Source organism: Mesocricetus auratus, unplaced genomic scaffold (genome assembly GCF_017639785.1).
Source record: "Mesocricetus auratus isolate SY011 unplaced genomic scaffold, BCM_Maur_2.0 Super-Scaffold_100019, whole genome shotgun sequence".
Taxonomy (NCBI): domain Eukaryota; kingdom Metazoa; phylum Chordata; class Mammalia; order Rodentia; family Cricetidae; genus Mesocricetus; species Mesocricetus auratus.
In genome coordinates this window covers 4,876,437-4,901,766 of record NW_024429200.1, presented here as the reverse complement: position 1 = coordinate 4,901,766, position 25,330 = coordinate 4,876,437, and the positions used below count along the sequence as shown (strand labels likewise).

Sequence of the window (25,330 nt, the reverse complement as noted above, 5' to 3'; positions counted from 1 at the left end):
GGTGTTTAAGGCTGCACACTGCTCTTGGAGAGGTCCTCCATTCCATTCCTAGAACTCACAATAGGCAGCTCACAACTGCCCCTCAAAGAAGATCTGTTATTTGTGGACTTGGCAGGCACACACACACACACACACACACACACACACACACACACACACCAAAGTTAAGCAAATCCTTTAAATAATGTTTGATTACCAGTCATATGGAACAGTAGCTAAAGTCATGAGCTTTGACTGTAGATACACACAGGGTGTATGCCCAGATAAGATGGTTGTCCAATCTGGATAATTTCATTAGACTCATCATGCGTTCTCTTCAATATATGGAGTAGAGAGTGCCCACTTCTATAAGCTCAATTGCAGTAATGTGTGATATGTGCTTAATGAACAGTATTTAAGAGTTTGGTATCACAATATAAAGGCAAAAGTTCACACAGGAAAGCAGCCAGCCTGGGCCATTTAACATCAATTTTTACTTTGTCTAAACATAGAAGAATGGACACGGGTACCGGATGTAAATGAAAGGGGCTGTCCCCTATCCAGGGCAATTATGGGGATCAGTGGGCTCACCCAGGATTAAGCCATCTAGCACAGCATGTGGCACAAAAGAGATCTCAGTACACACTGCCACTGCTCCCTTTCTCTGCTCTTTGTTAATCCATTTGTTCAATTACACTTGCTGGCATGGGGTCACCCTGTGGTTCCTAATTATCTCATGACCGTGTCAGTTGGTACAGGAGCCAATGAGGCTCTTTTGTTCCTCGGGTCCCCCCAAAGCTGTAATCTAAACGTTCTGCCTTATCACATGCTTGCTGTAATTCTGGGAATAACATCCCATTCTTAATTACCAGAACACCTCCTTCTGGCCTCAGGAAATGATATATATTTCGTTCCCTATCAAGCATAAACATGGATTTGGGGTCATCAACAAGGACATCATTTTCTTTCTTTCCATGCTGGGCCGTGCTACCATGTGCATTCAGGATTGTTTTGATCATATTGTGTGTTAAATAGGTAACATAAGCGTCGCTTTAATGACCAACTAACTTATAGAAAAGATCCCACTACCAGGGTAGAAAGTCAACTTCTCTGTCTTTGATTCCTGAAGCAGCGTGAATGGCTGACGGTAATTGTGCCTCTCCACCTCTGCTATGGTAGAGTGCACATCTCAATTCCAGCTTCTTCTATTATGTGAGATAATTAACAGCTTTCAAGAAAGGAAAATATAAAGCACGGGGAGGTTATTTTGCTTAACCTAAAATTTCTATAAAAGATCGGATCGGCTGCCTGGTTTCACTTTTGCTCATTTTAAATCTGTGTTCACTGGAACACCTAATTATCTCAATGTATCCTTCAAGAGAGGAATGTCTACAAAGCCTGCCAAGTCGTTCCTTCTGTGCCCCAAAGAGTCTGTTCTCCGATCAGTTTATTTATTAGACGGGCATCCCTGGACTTGGGCAGGGGTAACCTACAGGACGGTGCTTGGCTACCTCTAGGTGTGGACAGACTCCACTTCTGGTAAGGAGTCCTGTTGGACAGGAGAATGGGCAAAGGGCTCGCTATGAGAGGGGGGAGAAGGCAAGCTTCAGTCTCCAGCACCCACTTAAAAATCCAGGCACACACTTAGAACCCCAAGACCAGGGAGGTGGAGGCACATGGAGTCCTGGAGCTTGCTGGCCAACCAGTCCAGCCAAATCAGTGAGCTCCAAGTTCAGTCAGAGACCCTGCCAGCAAAGAAAGACCAAGAAAAGTGATTGAAGAAGACACCAGGCATATCTCTCTCTCTCTCTCTCTCTCTCTCTCTCTCTCTCTCTCTCTCTCTCTCTCTCTCTCTCTCACTCACACACACACACACACACGCACACATACACACAATAATCTTATTTCCAAAACATTGTATGAAGAGAAATGACAAGAATTTAAGTGAAAAATTTCTCTAAAGCAACCCTAGTGAGTGGCGCATACAGGCGAGATGCTCATAAAAGGTAGATACTCCCACATTTAAATGAGATCCGCTGATCACCTCTAGCACTAGGATAGGCTACTTTCACAGAAGCAGTTTGTTAATTGGAACCCAATGGTCACACAAATAGGATTCACTGGAAAGGGGTAATTTGCATCTTTCTCGGTGTTGAGATCAAAGCTACTCAGTCATTTATACAAGTATCACTGGAAGATCTAAGCGTATAACAGCTCTCACATGATGCACGCCAAATGCAAGACTTGCAACTTTCAACTTCCATGCAGGAGTCTGGTTTTCTTGAATGGGGAAAAAAAGCAATGCTCAAGGACTCCAATTCAATTCGCAGGTATGATAACTTGTGGAGCACTGAGCTCTTCAGCTATTGTGTGACTGGGTACTCTTGGGAGAGGGCTAAAGAAGGCCCTTTCCCATTCGGCTGCGGGAAAAGGCAACCTCTTGGAAAGCAGGGGTTTATTACAGACATGAACAAAATGCATTCATAGCCCCACCCCCTACTCTTAGGTGTGCGGTAGTTTTAGGTGTGAGAATGAAGACATGAATCAAATAGGGATCCCCTGGCTGCACAAGAAAAGTTCTGTGCAATATTCATAAGGCAAATCTGATCATGATGGAGAAGCCATTAAGAACAGCCCAGTCCACAGCACACAGCTCTCCATTGCAGGACTACAGGAGCATCCTCCAGGAGCATCCTCCAGGAGCATCCTCCAGGAGCATCCTCCAGCATCACTAAGTCCCAGTTCACATCAGGTGGGCATGGCGTAGATAATCAGGACAAAAACACCTGAGCAGACAGTAAGCAAGCTGGAGGAGCAGGATCAGTGGGAAGAAGAGCTTAAGAGTAACTATTCCCAGTACACACCATCCCAAAGAACCCACCCCTTATCAACCATTGTGGATTTAGCTTTCCCGTTGTGGATTTAGCTGCTGCTCTGTGTTTGGGCCTACACCCACGAGCACAGACCCTGCTGGAAGGAAACCAACATGGAACACTAGTTCACTCAAGCCAGCAAATGGTGTGCTGAGCTGACCAGTGGGAAGCACGACCACCTGGGGGAGATAATGTCTAAACACGAGATGAGATCAGACGGAGGTGTCCTAAGCGTGGCATCGCGTTTGATCATGGAGGGTGCAGAGTGTCTCTTTCCGTGGGAGCAGAGGAAGGGTGAAGGTCCACAGAGAGGGCCCTATAGGTGTAAAGGAATGAGGCGTGCCACAGAAAACTACATTTGGTCAAGTTTTAGGAGGCAGGAGGCAGAGGGCAGGGTTAGATGAATCAGCCTGTGTAAGCCATAGATGACGCCCTATGTGTGACACTGTCTGGACTTCTCCTTGTGGGGAAATAGTCACTGAGGTGTTATGCTGAGGAAAGCCACCACTAAAGCTACAGACAGGTATGCTGTGGGCCATCAAAGGAACCACATGGTTTGGTATGTGTCTTAGCATCACACTGCTTACCCTCCCAACCATTGTGTAAACACAGGAAAGGGGGCATTAAACAGATTTGTGATTTTGTTGAGACTGCTCTGGTGATACTGACTGGATTATGACACATTCCCTCACTACTTAGTGTCTCCTGCCTCTCCCTCCAGACCAATTTGACCCATAGAAGCCTAAAGTTTTGAAAACAATGAAAGCTATACTTAGTTCCAGATTGAAATTTTTCCAGCACTTCACAATCTGAATACTTCACTGAGAGCGTGCATCCAAGTATTTTGGAGACAGTTTATGGAATCATATTTCTCATTTGAAGTCAGTTTCTTTATCTGCTCCCCAAGTCCATATTGGTATGCCGACCCCTGACTTAGGAGGGTAAATTTTCGGGGCAGGGAGACACTGGTTCAGAGGGAGCAGTATGGATTCAGCCAGCATGAACCTGTCCGACAGCAGCTACTCCCTTGCTTGCATCTCTCTGCTTAGCCAGAGTCCGAGAACTCTGGTCCAAGAGTCAAGCTTCCACCGCACATCCGACTGGGAACTCCACACTAGACGGTGTGAGCAGTCTCAGCCCCTCACCGCTGGGGACTACAGAAATCTAGTCTAGTGGTTAACATCTGTGCATCTGTGAGCAAATATGAAATAACACGAAAAGAGACACTGAACTCAGTAAACACAGGGATGGGGGTGGGGAGTGGGGGGAGTGGAGTGTCCTTAGCCTTCCCAGCTTCCCACACATAGGAGGGGACTGTGCTAGAGTAAATCCGTCTCCTACCTTCAGTCTCCCTCCCATAGGGACAGTAATTCAAAGCTGATGTTCTAATCCTTGAGCCCAGTACCTGTCTCCTCAAACATTTTTTGGTACCAACAGTACAACCTGTGTCTAAACCTTTACAAACTACCAGTGTCAGATGTACCCTGATGATGCTGGAAAAATATGAACAATTATTGTGAAATTTAAAATGAAGGGTCATGAAATAATGTGTTGTTTAACAGAAACAGTCCGGGTGTATGTTTAACCCAATACAATCCTTCAAAATGTTGACTTATCTTTCATTCTTTCATGCCTAAGGAAGAGGGGCGAAAAGGGAGACAGTTCTTTTTCTATCCACTAGATGGCGGTATCATCTAGATGTTTACTTAAGACTAATGCATGCTAAAAAGTTTTGGAGCCTACACTTCAGAGAGGAAATGAGTCAGAAATGTTCTCTACCTAAAATCGGATGAGTAAAATAAATGAATTATTAATTGTTAAACTTCAAAACTCAGAATACGCCCACCCTCTACCCCACCTAGTGCAGCAGGAAGCCCGGGTCAGGCAGTGAGATCTGTCTGTCCCCTAAGGCGGAGGCAGAGGCGGCGGCAGCCTCTGGAACAAGTAAGATATGAGGTTCAACCCAGAGAACTCAGGGCCCCACTGACCTACTGAGATGACACCAGAGCTGTAACAGGCTCCCGGGCGAGTATCTGCACACTAAACTTCCCCTGCCACCTTTCTGTTCATAAACCGAAAGACTTTAAAAAGTCAAGTGCTTTAAACCCAGTTTCCATGGCACAGGCTCAATTCTTAAAGCATTTTCCACGAACTTGTTGTAATCTTTATCCAGAACCACATTTCCTGTATTTTTTTTCTGGACACTCACCCCAGTGAGTGGTGACACCACAGTGTCATCAAAACATGGAATTCCCACCTTCATCTGCTCTGTTATTTGTAATTCTCACTATACAATTGCTTATCATGTACTATGCCCTAGAAATCCAGGATTCAAAGATGCGGCCCCCTAGTATGCTGACACCTACACCTACACCTACGTACTCAGAGAACACTACTGCTGTGACCCGTGACAGAATGGTGCATCCCAGGATCTTGGAGCACAATGGAGGGCATGAGCCTTGAAGGATGATCAGAAACTTCCCATGGACGAGAAGAAAGGGGCCTTCCTCTCATATTCCCTTCTCTGTGGAACTACATAATACCCCCTTCCAACTCAGCCCTTTCCAGAACACTATTTCTTCATCACGCCGAAGTCCCTGTTTCCATCTGGAATTCCACAGCTCTTGAAGTCTTCTGCACTCAGTTTGGAACACACAACAAGTATCACCTGACTTACTTCGACAATAGCCCCTTCTGTATCCTTAACAAAAAAGATGTCCTCCAAGTTCACTTAAGCCTCCTTGGTCTTTAGCACTTAATGAACTGGGAAGCAGCTTTAGATAACATATGAAGTCTCTTCATTATTAATTTGCAGATGCTGGAACAGGAATAGGGTTACATCGTAACCGGCTTGCCAGCCTCATGAAGGCAGGCAAAATGGGAAAAAAAGCATCTGAGCGCCCAAGGCAGGGGCTTCTTAGCATGATTAATGAGCTCGCTTCCAGGGCTGGGGATGTAGCTCACGTGGTAGTGTGTTTGCCTAGCATACGTGAAATCTTGGGTTCTGTCCCAAGCAGCATTGCATAACCAGGCATGGTGGCCCACTCTGTAATGTCAGCTCTCAAGAGGTGGGGAGAGACAGAGACCAGGAAGTTCAAGGTCATTCCTGACCATACAGTGGGGTCAGAGCTTTCTGTAGGGAGTGCCTTGATAAAATAAAGCTGATGCTGACTAGCCTGCAGGGCTCAGACGGCCCAAACCATTAAACCAATTACATCTACTTTGCTCCGTTTCTAGATTTTCAACTGTGTCCCTCAGGCCAGCCCCTGAGTGGGTGTGTTTCAGGACAAACTGAACCTTAATCCTAGGAAAGCCATGACCTGGTCCTTCTCTACTGATTACTGTAGAGTCATATACTAACAGACACAAAAATGAAGGTTATAACATCTGTTCTCCACGGTACTGAGACTGATTTTTTTAATATTGCAAGTGACCGGGAATCTTGAGAAAGGAGGAGGAAAGGGAAGTTCCTTTTAAATCTTATGCTCTCATATTGTATCACTGTAGTTAGTTCATCCTGGGGAAACATCCATTGTCTTAGCAATGAAGACATCATTTGGAGGATGCAGTCAAAGCCCTGACCATATGACATCTTTCCTGATCAAATCTCTCTACCTGTTGATGGGGAACCTCCAAAGAGTCTTGTCTCAAAGTGTAAAGAAAGCATACGCTTAGTGGTCAAAAAAAATATTTTCACATCCAGATTCCCAAGAAAATAATGGAAAACCGAAACCCACAGAAGAGCGTTAATGATGAAGCCTCGGAGAGCGGAAGAGAAATGGATAAAAAGATAAAGGACTGGATTATAGAGAAAACCGTGTTCTCACAGAGCAAGGTTGCTGTAGGAATGCCAGTAACTTCTGTAAGGATATATCTGTATCCTTAAATGGGGCCGATATTAAACCACACCGAAAGAGCTGGGCAGAGAGCAAAAGGGATAGTGAGGTCTTGAGAAACTGATTATTTCTCTGGCCTTACGGTACTTGCTTACAATTGTTGTGACAAATGAGCTCTGGGTGTTCCATTCCCTGGGGACAGGAACAAAGAAACTGGGTTAAAATATAATGGGAAGAAATAAAGACAAGTAGGCAGACGTATCCCTAACAATGAAAACTTAGGGAAGATGAACACAGGGAGGCATTCAGCCTTCCCTCTGCTCTCCTCTTCCTCAGTGCAGGCCCCACTGAACACAAACAAACCTTTCTTTGCTTTTCACTGAAACCTATTAACTAAGAGAAACTCTGTAAGGGTCCTTCTAGAATGTCTATAAGGAAAATGTCAGTCTTGTCAGTCTGCAGGCTGCAGACTCTCTGGGCTTTGCACCTGGCCCTGACACAACTCAGAGGAAGTGCCCTTGGGTCACTAGTTTACTTCGTACTGGGGACTAGGTCTTTGTCAGATCAAGTATTCAAAGCTAAACTCATGAAAATGACTCACCTGGTTGCCCCCACTCTTCGGGTTCACAAACACAAGCAAAGGCTTCATGAGAGGAGAGGATATGGGCTTGATCACAAAAGGACGACCTCTGTTTTCCTGCTGGAAGAGGCAGGCAGCACTATTAGGATAAATACCCACGGGGGGCTTGGAAACAATCACAAAGCAAGGGAAGAGAGAACCCTGTGCACCCCCGGGACACCGAGTCTATTTCACAGGGCTGAATCTTCATGGCGGTGTGTACACACCACCCGGAAGAGAGCACCTCCCGCTACCATTTACTCCAGAAAACTGAGCTACGCTTTGGATCTCATTCTGCATACGCTAAGAGTTGTGGAAGGGCCAATTCTCCTTGTCATCTTTATCATCAGCGTCATTTTGGGGAAGACATTCCAGGCAGGGGCAGATGCTCTGACTCTGATACGACAGGTCAGATTTGACGAGTTGATGGACAGACCGGTGGATTGGGGGCACGAGGAATTCCAATGAGAGTAGAATGGCCTGAAGGGCAGAAGGAGTGTAGAAGGCGCATCTCAAGATGTGTGGGCCAGATCCTCGGGGCTAAGCAGCCTCTGCAGAGGAAGCTGTATATCTAACACGTCTCCCTGAGAGACTTACCTCCGTCCCTCTTTTACTGGCTTTCCTTTTAAAGCTTGTTCTTTTCTTCTTCCGACTAGACGCCTTCAGGGAGTTCTGTGGGGAAAGAAGGGAGCAGCTAAACGCAGAGGCAGACAGCCCCGGCGTTGCCATGCAGAACCATGAAGGAGAGGACAGCAGCGCATGCTGTTAACTGCATGCTTCATGCTTTGACACTTCCAAGCCACTGCTCATGGGTAAGCCACAGACAGAAAGAAACCAGTGCTCCAGAGTGAGCAACTGACTCCCCGCCACAGGGTGGGCAGGGAGTTAGAGCCACAGGGGCCCTTAGGGACTCACATAACAACACATGGTATACCTGCCAACCCTCCCAGTAAAAATGGAAGAATCCCAAATTCTCTGAGGGGCTCCAGTCTCCCGCCCAACCAGGTCCGTCTCCCGCCCAACCAAGTTCAAGTTCATCTCCTGGTATGGAGATCACCTATGTGGAAATGTAAAAAAGGAGGCCATTTTTTATGCTTTTATTTTTCTCTTTGTTTTTTTTCTTTCATTTTCCTTCTTTGTTTACTGTTTATGATCTTCCTTAGTAATAGTTAAAAATGACACTTGATCCCAATAGAACTTCACAATCCAACTATCTTAACAACACTGAGGCATAATATTTTGAATGCTGGGAAGACATTATGACATAATAGTGGAGTGACGAGCATTACTCTTTCTTTCTCTGTCTGAAGATCCATTAATTTAAATGTTTTCCCTCCACTAAGTAGCTTTGAACATTTTAATGGAAGTGACTCCAAATTGTTGACATACAGTGACCCTTAATTTTACTTTCTCTTCCTAGAGATTTTATGACCCATAATCCATGATTACTCTGACTAACCAATTTCTCTTAATGTTTTCCAAAAACACTTGGAGGAAGAACTCTTACAGGACAATCACACTTACTGGTTGAAGACCACACATAAATCAGATTTAATAGTGGACTCAATATTAATTAGACTGCATCTTTACAAAGGTAAGATAGTACTGACCATATAATAGATGTTTGACCAAGTGTTGAGAGCCTGAAATGCAGAATTCTTAACTTAGAAGTTGACATTAGAATACACACTTACATTATTTGAGCAGTTAATAGTTTTCAAGCCTGAAGAAATTTAAATAGCTAACCACAAGTATTTTCTTCTTAGAGCATTCAAAACTAAGCATTAGTCTAGAACACACAAAGTAATACATCAAATTCAACAAGATTCAAATGAGCTAGTATTTATTTCACTTTCACTTAGCTAAAGAAGAAAGGAAGAAAGAAGGGAGAAAGAAGGGAAGCAGGCAAGCAAATGGATGTGTAGCCCATGGTCCCCACGCTGGGGAGATTTCTGAAGAACCTCCATGCATGCCCAGGTTTTCCTCTTTAACCAAAGGGGAATGTCTTCAGGACCTCGGAGACTCTCCAGGAAAAGAGATTTGCGAAACTGGGTGCCCCTGACTCCAGAGCTTCCCTCATTATTCATTGGTAACCACACTTCCCCTGAAAAGAGATCCCCTGGCTTCTAAACCCCTAGGCTAAAGGGAACTCTAATCATGTTCTTGTCTCTCATTTTTTAAAGGCAGATGTCATAGTTCCATCTATTTCAGTTCACGTAGAAGAAGGAAGCCCGGGGAAGCTGAGGCTGCAGAAGAAGCTTCTATCAGGCACCATCAAATGATGCTCCAAGTGCTCCTCGACCAGCATTACACACACACTAGCCTTACTCAGACAGCTTTTTAAAAACGTTCAGCCCTAGACCCTGTACAACCCTATTAATCTGAAGTGAAGCCGAAGCAAAGATTAAACAACTTCCTGAGTGATCCTATCATATACGATGCTGAAAATGCGGGTTTGTAACTGAAAAGTGGCATTAAAGAGACCCCAGTAAGGCAGATCACCAGGAGGACCACGAGCCCGATGGGTTTGCTACAAATCCAGCACAGCTCCCTATAATGAGATGCATGCACTTTACTGAGTCGGGCAAATGTTTGAAACAACAGGCTCTTAGTTTTAGCATGAAGTAATAATAGCTACCTCATAGAACTGTTGTAAAGTTTAGACAAGAAAAGGTCTATGTGAAGCAGTTAGTTTTTCATCCATTGCATGTGACCTGAATCCGCTCACATCTCTTAACCTAGCACAGATCCTTTTTGCACAGCCACATCCAAATCATGGGCACATGACCAACACTGTTTACTAAGCCTCTTCTGGCTTGCACAACTGTGCCTAGGATATGACCACTTGCCTCCCCACTGATTTGGTGTTTTAGCTCATATCCTGCCTAGAACAAATAAACACAAATACCACTTGCTTGCAGGAACACACTAGGGGGCCTCGGTTCTTGACAGAGCTCAACAATTAAACTCCAAGATGCAGTCCTACTGCATCAGGCGAAGACCTCACACAGCTCTCTTAAGCTTATCGTCACATTTATAGCATTTTGGGCGATTCCAATGGTCAAGCACATTTGGGAAACGCAGAATTAGAAATGAGGGAAGAAATCTGAAAACGGCTGAGCAAGCGAGCAACTCAACTCTAGTAAGAAGTAGACACAAAAAGCAGTCGTTAGCACAGATGGGGCGAGTGTCTCAGAGCCTCACCAAGGCTTTCTTTACAAACCCAGTACAGTGGTTGACTTCCAGCACCTGGGAGTGTCTGTGTGAGATCTAAGGAAGTCTATGGCATCAAGAGTGATCAAACAGCAATAGCAAGCACTCTAGAACTTGCCAGAACACCTCAATATTCCCACGGATCCCCTTCTGTTTGAGTACAAATGTCCAACACCACTTCTTCACTCACAAGACAGCAGTAGCGTCTTGAGAGGAATGGATGGCCAGGAAGGCAGATTTGGAATGTACCGCAGCCATGACAAGCTAAGATACCTATCCACACTAACAGCAAAGCTTGCCCTGCCTGGGTTAGTACTGGGGAACCCAACAAAGCAGCCTGTGTTGTGAGAATATAGAGGCAATGTCCCAAAACTTGTAACCAAAGAGTCAAGAAACCTTTCACACTTCATACAAAGCCTGCCTGTTCTAGCCAGGACATCTAACTCAGTGGCATAAGTGATTCCCTTTCAAGAGCAACACTACTCAGACTGGTTTTTATGGCCTGTTAATCTCAACAGCAGTTGCCTTTTGGCATTTCATGCCTATCCTTCTGTGAAAGACATCAGAAAAGATAAAGGCCCTTTGTCTTCTTGAACCAGATATCAGGACAATCTCCTCTTGCCACTGAAGTGATCCTATCAGCCAAGCCTTTATCAGAGTTATGACTCCTTCCTGGGCAGTTAAGAAGTCCTTATGGATGAATCATTTAACTGTAAGTGAAACTTTAGCCCTTATTACCCTTGAGGGACTATTTTCAGACTATGGGATCATAAATAATTGGTTATATTAAAGGGCCTAAAAATGATATATCACTTCATTATAACAAAGGAAGTCTCTCCCACAAACACTGGACAGTGTTTTGACAGGTCATAGAAGGAAGAATCCAGAGCTTTGTTCATGTAAGGGATGCTCATGTCCTGCTCCAGGTGCCCCCACAGGAATAAAGATGATTCTGAGAACAGTGAATAACAAATAAAACTTGTCCCCAAAGTTGAGGAGCAGGTCACAGGAGCTCCAAGTAACATCAAATCCTGAGTGGTAGTTTGTCTTCATAACTTACCCAAGGAAATAGTTTAAGCAAGTCTAGGTGTGTGTGTGTGTGTGTGTGTGTGTGTGTGTGTGTGTGTGTGTGTGTGTGTGTGTGTTAATCACTGAGTAAAATCTGTCATCCATTTCACTGTACTCCAGCAATTAAAGATCATCCAGTCATAATAAGACAGCGAAGAAAGAAAACTAGCAAGAAAAAGAAACCTCACCCAGGAGTAGGAAGGATTGAACACAGCACTGTTTGCAAACAGGACATTAGAAACAATGTAAACATCTATCAGTAGGGGTATGGATCAACTATAAAACGCCTACTGAATGGGAACAGCTAAAAATGATTTAGGACCATGTGTACTACTAGAGTCAAATACCCAAGATTCATTCTTTGTACTAAGCGAGTTCTGAAGAATTACTGGTAACCAGCATCACTCATTAACAACCCTCAACGCAGCACACACTACTGTATCTATTCTAATGGTGCATTTCTATGCATGTAAACTGTAGTGAAAATATGGGGTTGTGATAGAAAAGCCAGGAGAGGTGTACAAAGTTTTATGTTAGTGAAAGGAGACTTTTGTATCAGAAGTTTCGTTTGTACAGGGATAATGTGTGTATATAACTCATTATGCACTAAAGATTAAAATAAAAAAAGACTAAGACAATCCTCCCTTCAAAGACTACAGTGTCCCAACTCGATCCTATGAGTTTGTGTTCCCTAGGGGAGACATAAATGTATCTAAAGCATTATTTGTATATTGTGGGGAAGAAAGGCCGGCTTGCAGCAGGAGGAGGACATTGCTCGGGCCTGATGGTAGACAGATTGTTGATACATGTGAACTCTATTCTGAAGTAGTGGGCTTCCTTGAGGAAAAAAAGTTATAGAGTAAGATTAGTGTTTTAGATGGGAAACCCAAAGTGTGTAGGGAAACATCAGAAAAGAGAACCCTGCCAAGTAGGAATAGTGCTGTTAGCATAGTTCCATTACTGCAGACAGAAAGATGTTGAATTCCATAGCTATACAATTAGGGGTAGTCGGCTTGAGTTTGTGATCAGATTATGACTGACAGACCCAAAAAGTGTAGAGTGTAGCTCATTAGAGGCAAAGTGATAGCAACATGGAGACCAAAAATGTCAAAAATCCCTTAGAGACACTGAGAAGAAGCTTAAAAGAAGGAAGAATAGGATGGCTGTCCAACTTTGGGAATCTATTATCTGTCTGTCTCTCTGTCTATCCACTTCATATCTCTCTCTCTCTCTCTCTCTCTCTCTCTCTCTCTCTCTGTGTGTGTATGTGTGTGTGTGTGTATCCACACATCTGTATTCACATTCTAATCCCCCTCATATTTCTTCAAAATATAAAAAGTCAAGAAGATATTCTCAATTAAGAAAGTATTTAATAAGGCATGTCCTAGAATGCTATTATATTCAGTATGATGTCTAAAGATGAATAAGATGAGATCTAGTTCCACAAACATTATACTTCCTAGGGAAACACAAATATAGCTAAAACATTATTGTGGACTCTGAAATAGAGATTCAAGCCATATAATCACCCTTAACAAAGAGTGGCCTCCTGCTATTTTAGACGTTTCCTCCTACATGCCTCAGCAGAGACCTAGTGTGATCCAACTCAGCTCACACGCCCAGAAATATAATTTTGTCCCCGGTGTGCTATTGTCCTGCCTGCTCCTTGTTCTCTAGTCTACTGCTCTAAATCCCACCCACCTTTTAAACAGAAAGATAATCCCTACAAAGATAATCCCTACATCCTCAGGAAAGCACCCCAAGCTAATAAGAAGATATTGGCTTAAACAGGAAAGCTACTAAAAGCACAGAATGGGATTAGCTACTAAGATAGCAGATTCAATTCGCCTTAAGAAAACATTGTGGCTCTCTAAGCAGGCCTTGTGTGTAACAGAGATCATGACTCACAGTCTGCCCTTTACATGGGCAGAACTCTTAACCAAATTATGATGCTTGCCAAGCTTGCTCTGTGTTACCACTCTCAGGCTTGGAAGAGAAGACAGCACGTAAGACTCTGCTATACCCTCACGGGGACTCACTGAAACTCGGGAGACCTGCCTTCATAGAGCACCATTACACATGGATGAGGAGGACACGCCCTTACTCTGAAACAGGGTTTATGTGAGGATGGGTTTCTGGTTCCATGAGACAGCCCAGTGAGGTCAAGTGATGGGCCAATGAGATGAGCTTGGTAGCTAAGCACCAGGCCACAGGGATGAACGTGGGGGGGGTCATAGGAGCCTAAAGACTGTTGAGAGAGAAAAGCAACATCACCGCAGTTCATTTTTCTCTGCACTGGGCCAGCAGCACCAGGGTCCTGCAGTTACCTGAGGTCTCTTCACCTTAATGATCCAGGTGGGTGGGACAATCACAGCAGCGTGAGCCCCCAGGGAGCAGGGTTCCTCAATGTGATGCAGCATGAAGCAGGTCACCTTATTGTGAAACTGAAGAGAAAAGCAGGCTAGTGAGCAATTCTGAGCAAGAGGTAATTCACAACCAGAAGGGATAGACACACACACAAATACACACATGCACACTCACATGCTTACACACAAACACACACACACACACACACACAAATTACACATTAAGAAACACATGCATCTCATCAGCATTCAACTATTGAACCACAATACTCATTCCAGTATTGATGTAACAGTTGTAAATAAGAACCAGCAGGTTGAAGCCTGCTAAGACATTCTGTTTAATGGAATGTCTACATAAAGATGCTGAGTTTTGGAGGGATCTGTTAACCTTAATGACATACAAAGTTTTATATTATATAATGTAGAGGAGGAAATGAAGACAACTGGGAAGGCAGGACCCACACCTTGACTGTTTGTTTCTATAAGAGCTGTAAAGCCTCCCAACCAATCTTTCAAGCACAAGGAGCCAGGAAGGAAGACGTGATCTCTTCTATAAAGCTATTAACCTCAGTGGAAACAAAACACAACAAGATCGCTTCTACTGGCCTTATCTAGAGCCCTTAAAAATACCGTGGCCCTATTACACTTGAGAAGTGTAGAAGCTTGTTCTTAACAGGAAGGAAGGACACATGAGCTGATGACAACACCCCAGTGTGGGAGGCTTAACTCACCACTCTGTTGTGAGGCTGGCACTGCGACCTCATTCTAATCATGTTTTCAGTCACCTTCTGACTATGAGGTGATAGTCACATGTGGGGATATTTCATTTCTAATGAATGTAAAAATCATCTTATGCAATAATTAAAGAACTTAAGTTCTAATCACAGTGACTTTTTATTTAAATTAGTTGGAACTTGAATTATACTTATTGTATGAACACACAATTCACATTTCAACTGAGCTGGAGCTATTCGAGAGTGAAAGAAATCACTGATAATAACAATGTCAGGAAACAGGCATCAATTAGGATTGTATGAGGAAAACTGGCAAACACAGCTACCGTAATTTTATTCTACACGATCACAAAGACTTTGTTTTCACTTCTGCATATTGTCAAGATCTCCTCTGATCCCGTAGTTAATTAATACCAACCATGGATAAAATGCTGATTAAATAATTAATAATTCTCCATACCACCCATTATTTGGGATCCACAAACAGATTAAGCCAGAGGGATACCATACCAGAAAAATGTTATTTGAACACCTTCTTTCAAAATTGATTGTTATTTACGCAATTTGTTAAACCTCAATGTACGACCATCACATTTCTACAGTGGTAAGAATCTTACACATTGTCTGAGCAACTCTTTTAACTTACACTTGAGTGATCTCAAAGCTAGAGACTAACAGGTATACTTAGGTTTGTATAACCTTTAAATGTTGGAGCCAAGACATATACATAGGAAACCCAGCTCCCTAACCCAAGGTTTCCTTCCTATATCATAGAGGATCAGTTATTTGTTTCTTTACCTGACACCAACATTCCTAGAAGGAATTACTTGAACCATGAAAATATATCAATACTATAATTTCTGTGAATATATTCTGCACATAAGACCTTGCAAAAAACTATTTCCACACTTTCTGGGATAATAAAAATTGTGAAATTGGCCAAAGCTCTGCCACACTGTTAAAGTGAAAAGTAAGTCTCTATAGTGAGTCAGTTAGATGACAGATTAATGAAGAGAATACGGGTATTCACTGTAAAGTAGGATTAAGGCTTCAAATTAATGGACCCTGAACAAGACATCTCAGGAAAGTTTAATCCCAGAGGGAGATCCTGCACCTATGTTGTAGAGTTCACTATAAGTACGATGATAGCCTTGTGCTTGTGAACATGTTTTTAAGCAGAATCACCAAGGTTACATCTGTGATAACTGGAATGAAATGAAAATGCAAGAAAACAAAACATGGTATGATGATGGCAGAGTCAACCCTGAATCTTCCAGACCAATGAGTGGGTCTACACCTAATAGCAGGCTCTCCACAAATGAAGGACCTGGGGAAATTATGCTGGTAAGACTATTAGGCTGAATCTTATAGACTTGCTATAATGCAAAGGGTTTAATCAACAAAAATGTCAACTGCTACTGTTTCGAACTGCATCTGTTCCAGTCCCTTTACTAGGATTGAATCTGCTATGTGTCTACCTGCAAACCCTAAATCTAGCAAACACAACATAAACTTTCTTTTCATGTCTCCTTTGCAATAAACAGGTGATGTATTTTAATCTACACAGTCACTCAAAAGAGTAGGTAGAAAGCTGATGGGCTAGTACATATCATATGATCCAAGCATCCAGGTGTCTGAAGCAGAAGGATTATAAATACAAGGGAGGCATATTCTACACAGCAATTTTTCACCATTTTTCTACCTTGAAAATACTGTTCAATATTTTTCTAACTTGAAAAATAAAGAGTAGATAGATAGGGAGACTGGGGGAGGGTGGAGATTAGCAAACATCTCAATTCATCAATGAGGTATGAACAGAGCTACAGATGACCCATGAACAATTGGGTATGGCTATGCTACAGTTAACTACTATATAAAAATAAGGAGCAGGCAGATTTTTCCCTGCATGCCATAGTTTGCCAGCTCTGCCGGCCACCATAGAGGAAAGCAAATGAGAAAGTGCAGCATCTGTTTTAGATGGTGGTGCTTTTAAGAGTAGATGAGAATGAGATGGAAGATAAAAGAAAAAAGGAGTAAATGGGGAATTCGTGTGGGATCCTAATGCATACACATGGTCAAATGGTAGGAAGGGCTACGTCTCAGTGGGCACAACATAAAAGACACTCACTCTTCACAGCCCCATAACAAAGCCGCCCACATCAAGATCAGGGGACCCAGAATGCCTGGTGCCCTGTGTTGCAGAGTTCACCCAAGGCTCCCTGTGCTGTAGTTTGGTATGATGAGGCACCCTTAGCAGTCTAATGGACAGGGAAGACACGTGGGTGATCCAGGGGGAAGGAGTTCTAGATTCCAGTCCCAGGGTAAGAATCAGAGACGGTTTCCAGTTTTTCATCTTAGGCTTCAAGTTAAATGAAAGAACTCAAATTTTTCTCTCTGGTTTTCCCTACTTATATTTTGCTTTTGTTACTATCTTTCTTCTTCTAAGGATTCTATATGAGAAAAACACTGAGTGTTCGGTTAGTGCAATCTTCCACATGTAAACAGGAGCCCGAGAGTTTGGAAAGGCCAGTCACAGTCCCACGTGAGCCTGCATTGCCGATTCATCCCACACTTACCGCCTGCTTGCACCAAGAACAGCTGATGGCCACGATCTCTTTACTGTGGAAGGAGAACTTTTGCTGGAAGCCCTGAGACAATAGGACAAGAGACAGAGTTTAAAACCTTCATTACAGCCCACATTTGCCCTGCTGAGGTTCACTGAAGTGACAGAGGGCAGAACTGTTGTCCATTGCTATTGTAACCACCACTGCCAAGTGCCACATAGCACTACCCTCTCCACCTTCTGCCATGACACCATTTTCTATTTCTGAGCCATCTGGAGCACGAAACAAAGGAGGCAGTGGTGTCTCCCACACCACAAGTTTCTCCAAGCTAGCCACACTAAAATAAGCCATTTCCCTTAAAAAAATGTGTCTCACTTATGTGTGTATGCACATACAGTATATGTAAACACAAACGTACCATAAACTGTATATATTGCAAACTACATATTTTAACTAAAATAAAAATCATTGCTTCACTTACTCACATACTCTTGAGGCTCTGTTCAACTTTTGTATCTGAGAACCCAGGAAGAGAAATTAAATACCAAAAGCAGAACCTAGATGCCAGGGACTGGGAGAACCCAAGCTTAGAGTAATAAATTCAAAGGCTTTCCCCCTTTCCTCAGGATGTCCGTTCTCTGAACAAGATGCTTTTCAGTTTCATTCTTAATCAGCAAACACTAGCTAAGACAATGCAATTGCCAAAGAGTCTCCTTACACTAACAAAGCAGACTGACTTTCCCATCAAGAAAGGTAATCCCCAAAGGAAGTACACAGCAATGCTCAAAGAATCTTCTCCCAAACTCAGCCACTTGACTCTTCCTACAGAGAAACCACAGTTTCCCTGTCAAATCTAAAAGATTCAGTCTTACAGCAGAGTTCTTGGTCTTCTGGCTCTTACACTCTTTCTGCCTCTCTTCCAAGATGAGAGTCATATGTAAAGGGGTGTGTGTTGTAGATGTTTCATTTGGGGCTATGCACCCAACAGAGAATTGCTCTCTGCATTCTGACTAGTTTTGGCTTTCTGTAGTGGTCTTCATCTGTTGTGAAAAGAAGTACCTTTGATCGAGATGAGAGCTACACATAAGGATAGGTATCCAGATTGCAGTTAGGAATTACCATGGGTTAGGAAAGTAGTAGTAGCAACTCTCCTAAGGGATCTCTGACCTCACTAGCCTCGGTTAGGTTTCCAGTACCAGGCATGATTCCCTACTGTTTAATTGGCTTGAAGTCCAATGTAGACAGAAGTTCAAGATAGACATGCTACTATTGCACCTTTATGGGTATCTCGCTGGGCTGACCATTGTTCTGGTTCGTAGGTGTCACAGCCAAGTAGGACTATTTAATGTTCTGCCCCTCTGGCAGGTTGAGTAGCACCTTATGATACTGCAAACGTTAATCCTCAGGGAGGAGGGTTTTGGGTCAGATCCAGCTCACAACCTCTTTGTCTTGTGTCCAAAGCACTCAGTATCAATGGAGACTTGCCTTCAACTTCTGGGAATCCACTAAGGACAATAGCAATAACTATATTGCTTTAGGAGTCTTTTAGACTCCCATGACCAACAACTCTAAAGGAGGTTTCTCATGCCTGGCACTGGGACATTTGTTAGACTCTCTATGGCTCCTGGGTGGAGCATTATTACCTTAAGTGGCATAATTTCATTTAAACGCCATGTGTGTATAAACATAGGCTTGTGTGTATTGTGTGTAAATTTAGACAAGTATGAAATGGTTCCTTGTGGCTTTTTCAAGCATCTTTATTGCTGCTGTGTTGTCCCGTCTTCCTTCTCCTATGTTGACCTCCCTTCCCCTCACCAACTAAAGCCCTTCCCACAGAGGCGGCAGAAGGGAGAAAGGGAAAAACTGGAAACGTGATTTATCGATTTAGAACAGTGACAAGGCTCACTTGCTCTCATGGCTTTGTAACAACTTCTCCGTAACAATCAACAATAATGATAATATCTTTGCTCCCTGTTCAGGGAAGAGTTGGAAAAGGTGCTTGCAAACTTGGCACAGGCTTAGCATCTGGAATCTTACCCTTTGGGAGACTTTGCTCAATTCCCAGAACAAGTTGAATGGCTCCTGGCCTCACATTGCTTAATGAGAAAGATACATAATATTTATATGTTTTCCCACAACTCACTATTGGAGGAACTTAGTGCAGTCTACAGGACTCCAAACGGAAGCTGGTGGTAGCTGGTTTCCTTTTTGCTGACCTTGCTTTGGGTCTTTGTGTTATAACAAACCACAGACAGGAGTTCTATGTGCAAGCCCTCTTGTGAATCATTGCATCTTGGGTGAACTCCAGGACCCTGACACAGCCTCTCTAGCTATGTCTTGCTAAACCTCATTCTGTCAACAGCAGTGGCTTTCCCACAGAACAATACTGCTTCCATGTTACACATTAACTGAAATACAGGGTCAGCTTTGACATCCCTGTACCCGCAGAAATCACCAGCCCACCTCCAGTGATGAAGCGTCAAAACCACCCAACAGGAATGTTACTGAGAGGACACAAAATCTAATGAACTAGAATACAGGGACAGCTGGGCTTTTCAAAAATGTTATCAAGCTGCTCGATGTATCCCCCAAGAAGCCCAAATGGCTTAGTGTTAGAGACACTTGAAAAGTTCATTGGAGTCAATTTTGAGGGAGCAATAAAAGAGAGAGATGGCACATTTCTTCAGAGCTAGAGCAAAAATTTGTGACACTGTCTGATCAAGGGAGCAAGTGTCTAAGAGAAAGTATGACGGAGCTAGTATGGGACAGAGCCCACAAGTGTCTCAGGTGCTGGGCCTCATGCCCATCCAGGCATCCAGGTGTGACGCCCGCTCATTGCACATGTGACACTGTGCTCATGGTATGTGTCATCTCTGTATTAGCAGTCCTCCCCCTCCCCATGTCTCCTGATCAAAGGCTTCAGTGATATCTCTTTAATTGAAGAATAAACCATTAATCCAAGCATTTAGTATCAACCACAATCAGCTTTGCATCCCCCTGTCTCTGTGTGTGTGTGTGTGTGTGTTTGCACATTTGCATGTGTTTTGGCACATGCATGTGTATGTGTATGTGCATTTGGAGGACAGAGGTTATCATTTGGGCATCTTCCTCACTTTATTTTCTGAAGCAGAGTCTCTCACTCAACTTGGCACTTGTGATTCAGCTAGTGTAGATATCCTTGCCATAGGATCACTTCTCTCTGCCTCCCAAGAGCTGGAGTTACAATCAGTCAAACTCTCCCAGATTTTATGCAGATGCTGGGGGGTCAAAACTCTGGTCCTCACAGTTGCATGGCATCTTAACCATTTCCCCTGCCTCAGATCAATCCTTTGACAGTAATATTCCACTATTACTATGAACTCATACCTACCCAGTGAGATGGGTCTAACTATATTCCACACCATGCCCTGTTCTTTTAAATTTGCATGTCTAGGCCCATCGTTACTGCTTACCTAGAAAGCTGTCATCTCTCTATATGCAGTGCCTACATTTCAAATCCACAGCAAAAATCTAAAAACAAAACCTCTCAAATTACTCCAATTTGCATGATCTTTCCACTGGCTATGTCACCCCTGCCACTATTTAGATGCCCTCAGTCACGGATGGTTTGATATGCTTGTCCATCTCCAATAGAAGTGTAAGGTCTTGAAGTAAATCACTTCATAGTTCCCAGGAACTTTGAATAGTTCTTTAAGTATCACCATGCACATATCTTGTTACTAACTAAATGAGAAAGTTGAGGCTATCATGTCTTAACTCAGCTACAAACATCGTGCTGTACAAGATTTGAACATCTTACCCCAAGTTATCTGAAACTATGTTTCCTCACAGTAACTTCAATCGGGCAGATAACCAGCCACTACAAACACTGCAAACATTCTGGGTTTCTAAATTTGACTCCTAAGTTTTCAATATTGCAAGGCTGTGTGTGAGATATCAATAGGATAAAATGTGTGGCCTGATAGGTAGCAGCTGTAGCTTCATTAAGAGGGTGGCTAAAGTTTATGACCAAGGTACTAGCGCCTCAATCATACACGTCAGACACTTGTATATCAAACAGAAGCAGAAGGATGGGAAAGCCGAGATCAAGTCTTGAACCTTCTTATGGCCTAAGTGATTTCAGGCAAATCATAGACTTCTAACGTCTCTCTGAGCCCAAAAATGGGAATAACTCAAACTCTCCTCCAATTCCAGATGACAAAAAGCATCAAGTGAGACAAAGTATTGAGATGTTGTTATAATGTCATATACACACATATGTAGACATGAAAGAGTTCTTTTCACCGATAAACCTGTCAGCAGGGATGTCTTTTACCTCCTTTTCTAAGATGAGACTGGATACTACTCTATATGTACTCAGCTGCATCCTCCACTGTATTGCATCTTAGCCTTCCAGCTTCAAGAAGAAAACAGTCTCCTAGGGTGCCGACAGCCAGACTGACATCCAAACCAAACAAAGCCAGTAGCAACTAGGGCGCTGAGCTTAATGTTTATGTAGAACTGTGATGGGGCCCTGGGAATTGAGCCTCCAGGTAAGCAGCCTGGTGCTTTATTTTGTATTCTATCCCAGCAGAGACACAGAGACCATGGCTTCAGAGTTATCACCTAATACATGGTCATAGAGCTTACTCACAGTTTTTGTGAACCAAGTTCCCAGAAGACTAGCCGCTGTGGGGAGATTTTTGGGCAGTCTCCTAAGCGTAATATAAAGAGTCAGATCCTAATCACTCAGGCTTAATTATGGTCCAGATCTGCTATTATGGTACTGACAGATGCCCCGACTGAATTCCAAATGACTCTGTGTTTTTTCAGAGCTATTTGCTCAGCCCCGTGAAAGAGGAAAGTGAGGACAAGAAGCCAGATGCTTTAGATCCAACTGACTCCAGACTAAAAATATCAACCAAGTGACTCTGTTGGATATTTGGAGATTTTTCCAATCAAATTGAGCCTTTGGAAAAAAGTTTAAATAAGATTTATTCTAAGTGGCTTTGAACTTTGTTGCCTCTCTCTTGTCCCATCTATACCAGGTAAGAAATGGCACTCAACTCTATAGCCTTGTAGAAGAGGTAGTTTTCCATGAAGTGGGTTGAAATTATTTTATTGACTTTGTATTTAACTGAGGTTTGAGGTGGGAGAGTCTCTTGGCTAGAGGCCAGTCCTTGTTTGATTTGAGCCAACAGAAGACATATTCTACATGTCTCCAAAAGGCAACAACAAAGTAAGTCTCTCCAATGTCCACCAACATGCCCAAGGCTCATAAAATGATAAAAATGTCCAAACCCAAGGGAAGATTCAATTGATTTGCCCACATTGATATTTGTCTTTGAAAAGAAAGCTTCAAGTAGTTTTATTCAAATATTTCCTAAGACTTCAAATGTATATATATATACATATATATACATACATATACATAATACATATATATTCACATATTTTACTCTTACATCTCTGAAATACTTATTATCTAGCACAGTAAGGCTGAGATTTGACAGTCCACTTGCTGCGTCACTCTTTTAACAAAGGCCAAGTGATGTGGAACTCACTGGTGGAAAAAGAGACTTTTCCATTTTAAGCAAGACAGTATGAGTTCTTTGAGAGAACCACTTCTAACCAGCTGCATCTTATCAATGACCTAGTTTGCAGCAACCCATTATCCACTGCCATTTAGAATAACCTCATCCAAAGTAGAGGCTCTGATCCTTGCTTAGCAGAGCCACCAAGAACCAGCCCCTTCCCTAATAGTTACAAATTACTGACATTTTCCTGCTCAGCAAACTGCTCAGTCCAGATCTCCACTGACATTTATACTCTTACCTGGCACTGTGAACCCTTGGAAATGAGGCCATTGTGATAATATGTGTTTTCCTTGGTTGGGTAGCATAGTATAAAAAAATGTTAGCAACAGCCGGGCAGTGGTGGCACACACACACCTTTAATCCCAGCACTCGGGAGGTAGAGGCAGGCAGATTTATGTGAATTGGAGGCCAGCCTCGTCTACAAAGCTACACAGAGAAACCCTGTCTCTAAATATGAAAAAAATGTTAGCAACAGTTTCCTGGTTTTTTAAAGTACATTTATTCATAGACAGTTCAATTTATCTGAACTTTCTTCATTTCTTACACTGATGTCTATCTTGAGTAAAAACTTTTGCAAATATTTATGGTTTTAAAAGTAGAAATGTGTGCATTCATCTGAATTGGGTCAGAAAGAACAGTGTCCTTACAAGCAGAATCAGAGTCAGTGGCATCTTCGTAACTCCTGGGATTGCTTAATAATGGTCGATTTCAGGTTACAGTATAAGAATCACCTTTGAAAATAACAAACCCTTGTCTATTAGGTTTAACAGTGTCATTAATTAAAGGCCCTGCATATTTTAGGTTGATCTTATTGTCCATAACACACTCTCGTTTTGGGGCTGCACTGAGTCACACCTGCAGACTCGCATTTATCCTGACGCTATCCCTTCCCAATAGCTCTCGCAATTAGCATATATAAGTCAGAGCTGGTCAATGATATTCTCTGATAATTTATGCTTTTTTTCATTTATTTGTCTGAAGATTCCCTGATACAAGCTAAAGATCATAAATTGAGTCTCCTGGAAGAGGAAAAAGTGAAAAAAAATTTAGGGAACTAAATTCTCAGTTCAACCTAACACCCCTACCACAGGTATGGTCATCTGTAAAGAGAAAGACTTGATTCCAGGATTCACTGGCCATGCCCCATGATATTACAGAAGAGCACAGCTCAGCCCAGGATGTTGAAGCTCAGGCAGGAACCTGTAAGAATGGCTTTCAGCTTGTATTTAAGTTTATATATAGATGTATCTATCTAGTTAAGAGACTTGTATTTAATCTTTTACGGCCATCCTAATTTGAAGATGAGAAATGTTTATGTATACTTGTGTGTGGTGGAGGGGGGTGGAGGGGTGGTACTTGCGCATATGGTATATGTATGTGTTCACATGTATGTGAGTGTAGTAAGCTGTGCCCTCCTCTATTGCTCTGCCTTATTTTCTTGAGTCAGGACTTCCCACTCAACCAGAAGCACACTATTTCATTGTTGTTTGTTGTATACATACATACATACATACATACATACATACATACACACATATATATATATATATATATATATATATCCACCCTCCCCACAAGATGGCTTATCAGAAAGTTCCAGATACTATCATGTCTCTGTCTAAGCTCTAGTGTGGGAGTAACTGGTATATGAGTCTACACTCGGCTCTTTATATGGGTGCCGGCGCTCGGCCTTTACACCCTCATGCTTGAGCAGAAAGCTCTCTTACCCACTAACCCTCACCCCAGTCCATGACAAAGACATTTTCTACAGTGAGAGAGCATTCTATTAATAAAGACCAAGCTGTATAAGACTTTAAATGCTGGGTTTATCCTTATCCTAGAATTCCCAGGAGGTTTCCTAAGTGAACACATTTTCCCATTAATTCAACTGGTTACAATTGTGATAATTCTCCCCCCCATGGAAACTTATTCCTACCTCTGATTGATCCATAAGTGATACCTTTACCAGTAAAAATACCATTTTACCCTTTAAAATAATACTTTTTAAAACCAGCTTGGGTTCCAAGAAAGAAAGAGATTGGTTAAAATCATTCAAGTTTTAATCTGTAGAGTAGGAATGATGCTAACCAGTTATCAGCAAAAAAATCAGGGCAGCTGGAACAGGCTTGTGTAACTAATAATCATGTCATCTGTGTGGCTGTGTAAGAAATAACTGGTTGTACTCTACCCTGAACTACTAAGTTGAGGAAGTACACTTGGGACTCACTACAATTTATTTTTGTGTAAACCTTAAGTGGTTTCTTTAAATATATAATTCAAGAGAAAGAGACTTTTGAAATTCTATGAAATTAGCAAGATGCTGTCCCTCCTGGCTTAACAAATTGTGTTGAGAGTAGTGAGGGTGAGTAAGAGGTTCCTTTGTGAGGGGCAAAGCCTGGCATGCACAGATAGTTTTGGCTTTGTTTGGGAGTTGTACTGTATATGGTCTTCTAGGAGGCATCTAAAGGCATCTTAGAGGCTGTGCCTCAAAAGGCCTGGCTA

At 42.7% G+C, this 25,330-nt stretch overlaps 1 protein-coding gene across 8 annotated transcripts in view; it reads right to left on the bottom strand.

Moving 5' to 3' along the window:
• Dgki (diacylglycerol kinase iota) overlaps positions 1-25,330 on the bottom strand; it is a 445,999-nt gene that overhangs the window by 213,667 nt on the left and 207,002 nt on the right. For 2 of the 8 annotated variants that reach the window (XM_040728459.1, XM_040728462.1), the window contains exons 7-12: positions 17,265-17,336; positions 13,916-14,032; positions 8,918-8,950; positions 8,242-8,364; positions 7,905-7,979; positions 7,290-7,388 (exon numbers count right to left, since the gene is read on the bottom strand). In XM_040728459.1, the coding sequence (XP_040584393.1) occupies positions 7,290-7,388; positions 7,905-7,979; positions 8,242-8,364; positions 8,918-8,950; positions 13,916-14,032; positions 17,265-17,336 (519 nt within the window). The remainder of the gene's footprint in view (positions 1-7,289; positions 7,389-7,904; positions 7,980-8,241; positions 8,365-8,917; positions 8,951-13,915; positions 14,033-17,264; positions 17,337-25,330) is intronic. The other 6 variants (XM_040728465.1, XM_013122270.3, XM_040728460.1 and 3 more) reach the window with 5 other exon arrangements.